Source organism: Vidua chalybeata, chromosome 5, assembly GCF_026979565.1.
Source record: "Vidua chalybeata isolate OUT-0048 chromosome 5, bVidCha1 merged haplotype, whole genome shotgun sequence".
Classification (NCBI taxonomy): Eukaryota; Metazoa; Chordata; class Aves; order Passeriformes; family Viduidae; genus Vidua; species Vidua chalybeata.
Genome location: NC_071534.1, coordinates 50,489,402 through 50,499,110, shown reverse-complemented (window position 1 = coordinate 50,499,110; position 9,709 = coordinate 50,489,402). Strand labels below are relative to the sequence as shown.

The following is a 9,709-nucleotide window of genomic DNA, read 5'->3' as shown; positions in this document are numbered from 1 at the left end:
TCTCCCTGTGTCCCAGGAAGACATGGAACCTTGGTGTCTCACAGCCTGTGTCAGCTTGAGGACCTTGCTCAGCTGAACACATGGCTTCTGCTATCACTGCCTTTGCTGAAAGGCTTTTAAACTCTTTGTTCATATCAGGCTTCAAGGAACAGATTGTTTCACTATGTGTCTCTCATTTTTTCAATTTGGAATTTATGTTAATGGCAGATCTTCATGACATGTAAGATCACAATTTCTTTTTGAGATGGAGGTGCTTGAGCCCCATTACACTCAGATTGGCTCTGTGTTTCTCACTCTCTCAGCCCCAGATTTTCATACAGGTGAGAATTATATTCCTTGGAGGGACTGGAGTACAAAAGTGACACTACCGGAAAAGGGTGTAAGCTCGTAGCAAAATAGCTATTTATGGGAGGGAAAAAAATGGGCTCTAATGGTTGTGATTAGGCTGGAAAACTAAGAAGATGACAGAGAGAAAAAAGAAATGTAGCTGTGAGTGTCTAGCAAAATGTATCAAGGCAAATCAGACCATCTCAAATATATTAATACTAAACTACTGTGTACTGGTTGTGACTTTCCAGAAACAAAGAAATTAATTCCATAAGCCATAAAAATTCCATTCCATAAGAGTTTTTGGTTTTTTTCCCCTGACTTTTTTGGCTTTGAAAAGAAAGAATGCAATTTGGAATGGAGGGGAGTTGGACATGATGTTACCAAATATTGTGGGAGACACTTCTCTTCCTTCTTGTCCCTTTGAAACCCTAATCCACCAAAGCACAAACCTGTGAGAAGTGGATGGTCAGACACTGTCCTTGTTGCAGGGAAGTAGTGAAAACTAAGGCTGTAACCTATGATACCTCAGACCTAGGGTAGCAGTGGGGCCTTTGTTTCTGTTTTTAATCCCAACAAGAAAATATTGTTCCTCTCCTCCCCAGCTGTGCTTTGTTTATGCTTAAGAATGCGAGAGAAAGGAGTTTAACTTTGCTAAACTCATCTTGAAGTAAGCATTTACCACAGAGAATTTCAGCCTGTCTGAAATTACTCACATTATCCTAGGACATAGCAAAGAATTGTAAAGCCAGGTAAAGCACTGTGATAAAACATTGCTAACAAGTTTTGTCAACTGATTTTTGAAGTCCAACAATTTTTTTAAGTCTTTAGCTGATTTGTTATTGTACTGGTAGTGATGAGTTTTTATGACTTCTGTTCAGCACTTACTGCTGATCCTTGTAAAGCTTTTCCATAGGTATTAAATCGCCACATCACAATCACTAAAAAGTTGGTGATAGTAAATTAGTTGTTTTCTTCTTTTTTTCTTTTTAAATTCTCTACTCTTCTGTGATTTCTTAGGAGGAAGATCACTAATCAAGTTTTCCCTGTCACACATGACTTACAGCTTTGTAAAGAAAAAAGCTTAACCTGATGTTGTTTATTAATATCTTACTTTTTGCCAGAGATACATAACATCTTTTCCACACTTGACCCAGTTTGAATAGGCAGGCTATATGTCTTTTGAGTCTGTAGCTTGGATTATAAGAAAAAAATTAATTAGAATATGGCCTTTGTCTGAGAGAGGAACTGACACGCATTTATTAAAATCTATAATCCATCACAGTTGAAGATTATAGAAGATTTTTTTATGATTCTTATTTTTTTTCTAGATCAGAACCAATATGTGTGAGTAAAGAGATTATCTTAAGCACTTATGTTTTAAATAACTTGTCAGCATGCTAAGATGATGAATGTGATTACAAACATCTCTGGAAGAAACTTTGAATGACAGCTGATTCCTTGGATTACAATTTTAAAATGTCTGCAAAACATTTAGGTTGAAAGGAACAGTTATGTCAAGATGGGATTTTAGAAAGGAGGATTCCTCTTTTGCTTTTGGTCCATAGATGCTTGAAAAAACATAACAAAATTAATTGGTCAAAAAATTGCTTTGTATATACAATTATATGAAACAGTAAATACATTAGCAGAAGGTAACTTCATGCTTGTTGTTTGATATGTAAGGCAACAAGCCAGTTTTCCACAAGAAAAAGCTGAATAAGTAGCACATGAGATGCTAATGTGCTGAAGTGCAGAAGTATAGTATCTGCTAATAAGGTTATGGAATATGGTTTGCAATTGGCCATAAAATCACAATTAACCTTTCTGGTATGTACACCCCTAGAGATTAGAATATCAAAAAATTTTTCTATAATTTTTGAATAAGAAGGGGGAAGTACCTAATATTGCTGTCCTTGTTAGCCTAGATGTGCAAATGGAGTCTGTCAGCATATCTGAGTGCTTTAGAAGAAACAGTAAGGAACCCTCAGGATGCCTGAAAAAGAAAATAATCCATGTTGCAAAGCAAAACCATTAAACACCTTTGTATGCACCACAGTTGTTCCTGAACACTCTGACGAATGTGTATGTGTAATTCTTACAAAAATGTGCATCATTTGGGGCAATGCACATTTTTAACTCCCGTCAACCCCCAAACTCTGCAATTTAAAATAGTTCTAAATCCTATTTGTTCACAGCACTCCGCTAGGGATACACTGCATTTTTGCTTGCACTATCACTGTCTTGTTCTTCCTGAACCTTCAGAATTACCAAATATGCAACCCTGGCAAAGACCACAGGATTTAAAAAAAAAAAAAAGTGTAAAACCTAAATAAAGATATTTTAGCCCAGAAAAGTAGGTTCCCTCTGAATTATTTAATGAACTAATTATATCTTTGAACTAAAGAAATGAATACTTGTATCTGCAGGCATGTGGCTGAGCTACCTGCACACATCCTGAGAAACTTCCTAGAGAGAGCAGCTGACAGGAGTTAGGAAGAATGCCATAAAGTCTTGTGATATGGGAGGGGATGCTAAAAAGGGAGCTAATGTGGATACTGTAGGAGCAGAGATTAAAAAAACCAAAAAAGTTTTCTATAAATGTCTCCTGAACTCATGGATTCCATAGGAAGAGCAGCTGTCTGCAGATCAGCCTTAATCCTTGTTCTTTAAGTAAAAGCTCTCCTGCATGACTGTGCAGACTGTTTACGTGGAAGACTACTAAGCACAGACTGGAATATTTATATTTATTTTTGCAATACCAGGGTAAAAACAATTTAACAATGCCAAGTACAGTGTTAGTCTCATAAAAAGTTTTCATTTCAAAACAAATGATTTCTAGTTCCCACAAAAAGTTAAAATCACATGCAGCTATATGAAGGTAAATTGCTTAAGATGCACAATTATATATCTGAAGACTTTTTTAAAGTAAAAACATACTGACTACATCATTTTAACAAGGCAATTACACAGAACTAGAAAACTGACTCTGTAGTAAAATATAAAAATCTACAATTATAAATATAAATTTGGTCCATGGATCACTACAGAAGTAGCAGTATTTACAGTATCAGATTACTATTCTAAATGTCTAACTGAAGTCTTAAAATGTTGAATGTTATGTAGAATAGTATCTTATTTACATTCTACTATATTAAAAGTTGCATTTCTAGCAAATGTAAATTGTTATAAATACAGCAAATAAACCAAATACTAAACCCATCACATGTTTGTAATTGAGGAGTCCCTAACATCTATAAATATGGTAATTTTAAGTTAAAAGTAAAGCCAGATAAATCAAAAAACCTAATACTGAAAAAACATACCACAATTCAATTATTAGAAACACTGTAAAAGTCAATCAAGTTAGTCCAGATGTAACAATGTATTACAAGAAATCTTTCAAGAAAGGCACACATTGTTAATGATAAAAATTCCACAGTAAAGTCGTATATAACAGAAATGACTTTGTTTGAGCAACAGTAGGGGTCTGATTATATATATACTGACTGGACAGATTTTCCCCACCCAAAGTATAAAACTGAAAATAAAAACTCCAGGTGTGATTGGTGTGCTGCAGTGATGTGTATGTTTGATTTGATGTGCTAATTAAACTAAGGATTCTAAACTTTCAGCTGCATTTCCATCAGGTAAAGCTGAGCCATTACTGTCCATAGATGCTGAAGGGTTTTCTTCTTGTCTTGTGCTGACAAGGCTGAGAATAGCTTTGTACAGAAACTGGTACTGTTCCTGGAGGAGAAAAGAGGATACACTCAGGATGTTGGCAGAAATAGTTACCTTGTGGCACTGTTACTCAAAATTAATTAATGGCTGATGTGTCAGTCTGTAGAAATTCTGTGCTCCAGAATTTATCGTGTTACTTAGCAGCTTTATTATTTTCTGACTAATGGCTTCCCCTGTACACAATATAAAGGACATCAACAGGGATCACAGTAAAGGTAGGGGAGAAAATTGAATTCTAAAAGAAATACTATATGTAAAATATGATCCTTGTTAAGGTAAATTGCAAATTTGGGGACAGGATTATTTGTCTGTTAGCTTTTTTCTCCTTTTTTTGTCATCTGAGTTCTTTCCAGGAATGTTTCTTTTTCTACAGCACCTCTGGAAGACAGTTTTGATTAATTCATGCAGAAACTAAGATGCAAATAATTCAGTAATGTTGCCCTAAGATCTAATGTCACACATAGGGAAAAAAAAAGTGCACATTTTGCTTATTACTTACAATGTCTGTAAAGATTCCAGGCCTCATCAGATTTATCATCTTTGCTACGTGGTAAACATCCACTGAATTCTCATTTTCCAGTTGATGCATCAGAGTTGTTAATGCACAGAAAGTGCCTGCTGTCACCCCTCCATGCCTTTGTAAAGTAAAACAAAACAAAACTCTAGAAACTGGGTCAGGTTTTACAGCTGGAAAAATACAAATTCTAGGGCAAACTGGTAAGATGAATCTCTGTCGTGATATTTACAATATCTGAAACAGGTCTGCCCAGCACTGGCTTAAAAAAAGCTTTCACAGCACCTGGCTACAACTTCTTAGAGTTATTTCTCTTCAACCTTCTAATAACCGAATGCTGAAGGCTTTGGGTCCTCAAGTGTTTCAACTTGTTGGGTTTTTTTGCCATTATTGAACAGTTGGAGAAGGGCATGGTGCCTCATCTAAATAGTTAATCCTTTCAATAAAAGGCAATGATGTCTTAACTGACTTCCCCTCTAGTGACCTACCTGATAACCATCTAGAGTATCAAAATGATAAAACTGAAATGAAATATTATAAAATAAAAATGTTTCTCTTGTTGATGCAGCTGGAACAGAAGCATCACCACTACTGTTGAGTGCAGACTTTGTGCCTTGTTTCAGCTGCTTTCACTCAGTGAAAGGATGGTTTTACTGAAAAACATCAAAACAAACAGGAAAGTGCAGTTCTTACTCATCATGTACAATCATGGGCCCATCACGGTTGGAAGCTTCCTCTTTGATGATGCTGATCAGTTCAAAAGTTTTACTAATGGGACTATCAGGATTTGGCCATTTGGGACACTGAAAATGCCTCACTTCAAGTACATAGTCATCCTAAATGATTAAAAAAAAAAACAAACAAAAAAGTCATAAATCAATTTTGTAAAAGATTTACTTTCTTTATTCTTTTGCTTCACCTTGTTCCAGCTCCATCCTCTAGATGCAGAACTCCACTGCTATGGGGGTTCCATTACTACATTCCATATTCCCCATTACTCCCTCCATAAATGTTTCTAGGCCATGGATTTTTTTATCAGTAATTTAGCACCGAAAATGTAAAAAATGTGGGCATTACCTTTAAAAAATCAAGTCCTGAGTTATATGTTTATGACAATGTTACCTGTGTAGCTTCTAAAATGAAGTCTTGGATTATGAGCTTCTCCTCGTTAGACAGACACTTATGTTCTTCAGCAATCATAGTGACTTTGAAACTCTCACAGTTTATAGGCTCATCTTTGTTTGGCCAGTACACAAATTCATCTTCAGCCTCCAGGAAAAAAAAAAAAGCAAAAACAGAGTCATATAAGTAAATAATGTTAAGCTCTTAAAATACAAAATCCAACATAATAAATAATATGTCACATATAATAATCACATACATAATCAATCCAGCTATCTAGATTTAAATTGACAAATCAAATTTTGAGTGGGATAACAAATGCAAAGTGATGGTTTTCAAACACCTCTGTAGTGATTGATGTACCCTGTGGACCTATATAGCAATGAACCTGCAGTGCTGCATAGTGCCACATATCCAGCCTGGCCTTTAGGCTGTGCTGTGCATAGCTCATGGTCATATGATAAATTTAGCTTGTGTGTTCTAATGTATGTGTGGTCTTAGGATTATCTGAAAGTGCAGAAAAAAGTTCATGGGAGCATCATTTCTGTCTGACAGCAGAAATGAAGAGAGATTTTTGTTTTTTAAAGAAAATCCTTTAATAGTTTGAATAACCAACATGGTCAGATGGATAGGGAATCCTCCTTGTCATGTGTCCTGCCTGCCTGTTGTGTGTGTTTCAGGGAAGGTGGGGTGCATTGCAGTTGTGGTGGATGCAGAGTTCAGAGAGACCATGGCTGTGTGCTGGGTGAGTACCACTGCTGCCTGGTCAAGCTGACAGGGCTTCAATGCCCTTCCTGCACACCCTCCTGCAGGAACTGGGGCCCCATGGCCTGTGTGCCCACCCTGCTGGCAGTGCTCCTGGCCACTCCTGCTCCCCACAGGCTTCTCTCATATCTGAGTAATGCTTGGCCACTGGTTCTCCTGGTCCTGCCCAGGTCTCCCCAGCTGCTGCTGTGTGAGAAACAACCTCACACTTCTGCCCTTACCTAATAATGACTAAAGCCATACTGCAACTAAGAAGTCATGGAGCGAAAACTAACCTTGCATAATGGTTACTTCTGCTGTTTGCCTCCTTGTATAAATTGTAGAAGACTGATTCAATACGTTTTCATTCCAGTCACAATCTGCCTAGACAAGGATTTCTAGATTTCTACTAGATGACTTGGGGATTTTACACTCAGCTTAATTTGTAATTGTTTTTTGCAGAATCCAAGACATTTTCTCATATCCTGCATGTTTTAAAATGGTAATACTAATAAAATTCATACATAAACTCATAACAATCAGCCACAGAACTCACCATATTCTGGCTATCAGGAAGCATGACTATTAACTGGGCATTATGGTCCCATATCATTCTCCAGAAATCCTTGATAGTGTGTAGTAAGGGATGCTGAGTAATAATAAATTCATTACTTTGATAATAACCCTGCAAAAAAAAAAATATTGACAGATTCAGAATTGCTGCCAAGCATTAACGCTTAAGGGAAGCTTCTAGTGGACAGAGCAAGAACCTAGAAAATACATTACACACTTATTCCTTTTTTGGCTTCCTGCAAATATTAGAAAAATATAAAACTTCTGCTGAAATATTTTCCATGTGAAAAGAATAGATTCAATTACATTGAAAAAAAAATTAAGACTTAAAAAACATTGCTTAAAAAAAGGAGAAAAGACATCAGAGCAGACTTAGACAGCCCACTCAGAATAAAAATATATTAGCCATAATTCCAGAAGAGCTGACTACCTGACCAAACAAACGAATACTTGAAAGATCTGCAAAAATCCCAAGAAGTTTCTTAATTTGTACAGATACCTCAGATCAATCTCTTACCATGAAAGGTAGTTCCTATGCAGTAATGCTCCTAAAAGATATTGTACACATGCCACTGCACAGAGCTTTGTCATCTCTTTCCTGAATATCCAGGAGGTATTTACTCCTCCCTCTCAGATATTGAAGGAGGAAAGAGTTGAAGAAAACCCAGAGAGCAAAAATATAATGGAAAGCTGATGAACTCTGGTATCTTAGGCTATGCCAATTGCAAAAGCACTGTAAGATGAGCAGGTAGGAAGACAAACCACAATACAGCCATTAAAAACTAACTTGTTAGTTAAAACATTTAGACATTTAGTTCATCTCAAAAGATCTTTCCATAAAGCATTTAGGTTTACCAGTTTTTAAAACTATGATGTGATTTCTGTTTCTACAGATTGTTAAAGTGCAGTGAACTTAACCAAACCTAAAACCAGTAATAAAGGCAATAGTACTTCCTGGGGGAAGTAATTCTTTTAGGCAGAATGAATGATGGAAGAAAGGAGCTTTCAAAATCAGGATTGTGCCACCCTAAATCAGCCAAATGGCTGCTCTGCAAACAGCTGTTCATTGTTTTTCACCAAAATATTAATTGACTTACCATAATATAGGAAGCATTGATGTAGTCTGTGCCTTCACCAGATAGTGATGAGATACCCACTCTAGATCTTTCCACTGTAAAAAAAGTTATGAATTCACAAGCATGTTGCAATGACTCTTATAATATTATAGCAATTATCTCACATCTCACAGTAATGATAACACTGGGCTCCACCAGTTGGGACAAAGTGCTATCCAGCCATCTATTTTGTTTTTCTATGTGTAATTCTTAATTCACTTCTTCACTGTAATGTTCTTTACAGAACATTGCTCCAAACTAATGCAGATGTCTTCAGTTTTTGTTGAGGATTTGAAGAAGCTTACCAGGAATGATAGATGAGGTTCGGTTCTTTTCTCTGTTACACTGTTTGAGTGCAGTTGAATAATCACACTGCTGTGTGTTACACTGGCTCAGTAACTGAAACAATGAAGTTAAAAAAAGTCAGATAACTGCAGAAAAGCCATTCCTTCATAAGCTGCATTAAACAGAAGGGTGCATATATTGCAGGTTTGCTGTCTCTCTTAACTTTCGTTATCTAGTTATCTGTCTAAACTACTTAACACGTCACCAGAATATTTTTTCTCCACTCTTCTTAGCAGTTCAAATTATTCTTGAATCCTAGATCAATAACCATATCTTTGAAGGTGAAGTCTGACATATCGGCTAGAATGGTATCTTTCCAGACTGCTGTTTTACCTTTGAGATCTTCCTGCAAAGTAATGTAGTTAAATTTTCCAAAATCTACTTACTGTCCTATTTCTCATGATCTCTTTTTTGTGATTTTTTTGGTAGATTCCTTGTTTAAGAGCATGTAAATAATTCTGTCCCAATTGACTGCATTAATTTGATAAATTTAATCTTAATTTAGGCTCAGCAGTTAAATTTTAGGTAGAGAAAGCTGATGAAAGTTGTGTTGAGATACCTACTTTTAAGTCATTCAGGTTTACAAACCCAAGGATTTTCACACTACAATCTCAGAGAGCTCACCTTGAATTGTTTCTCCAGTCTGGTCTTTCCTGTTGGTCCAGGTATCAAGAGAGCATTAACGTAGGCATGAATGTGAGTCTCAGGGACTTCTGTTTCTTTACTGAGTATTGCTTCGACCAATGCATCATGAATGAAGATGTATTGCTCCTAGGAAAACACAACCAAACATCTGATTCTCAGATTCCCCTGGATACCTCTGGTTTTGCTGCCACTTCTGATGTGGTCAGTATTTTTTCACAGGGGTTTTCTCAAATGTGATTCTCTATAGTGAAGGCTGTCCCTCTGCAGTGGCCGTACACACATTACAAGCACAATTGACAATTACACTTGCAATACATACATACACATATATATGTATTATTTAATACCAAAGCCTCACTACCTGTGATATCTCACGTTAACAGAATAGAAGTAAAAATGCAAGCACAGCCTTAAGTAAAATTTTCAAGCCAGTCCTACCCCTGGTTCCTACTGCTATTCTCTATTTTCTCTCTCACGTTCTTTGGAACAAGCGCCATAGCTGTTGATTAACTTTTTTTTCTATTGAAAGGCACTGGGGGATCTAACCACCTGTTCTTGAAACCTGAAATAGACTTTCAAA

At 36.4% G+C, this 9,709-nt stretch overlaps 1 protein-coding gene across 4 annotated transcripts in view; it reads right to left on the bottom strand.

Annotated features, from left to right (window-relative positions):
• Nucleotides 1-3,057: 3,057 nt before the first annotated feature.
• PTPRZ1 (protein tyrosine phosphatase receptor type Z1) overlaps nt 3,058-9,709 on the bottom strand; it is a 132,511-nt gene continuing 125,859 nt past the window's right edge. For all 4 annotated transcript variants that reach the window (XM_053943070.1, XM_053943073.1, XM_053943071.1 and 1 more), the window contains 8 exons: nt 9,109-9,255; nt 8,445-8,538; nt 8,122-8,195; nt 7,008-7,136; nt 5,708-5,854; nt 5,279-5,421; nt 4,571-4,706; nt 3,058-4,077 (listed from right to left, as the gene is read on the bottom strand). In XM_053943070.1, the coding sequence (XP_053799045.1) occupies nt 3,937-4,077; nt 4,571-4,706; nt 5,279-5,421; nt 5,708-5,854; nt 7,008-7,136; nt 8,122-8,195; nt 8,445-8,538; nt 9,109-9,255 (1,011 nt within the window). In that variant the 3' untranslated portion in view covers nt 3,058-3,936. The remainder of the gene's footprint in view (nt 4,078-4,570; nt 4,707-5,278; nt 5,422-5,707; nt 5,855-7,007; nt 7,137-8,121; nt 8,196-8,444; nt 8,539-9,108; nt 9,256-9,709) is intronic.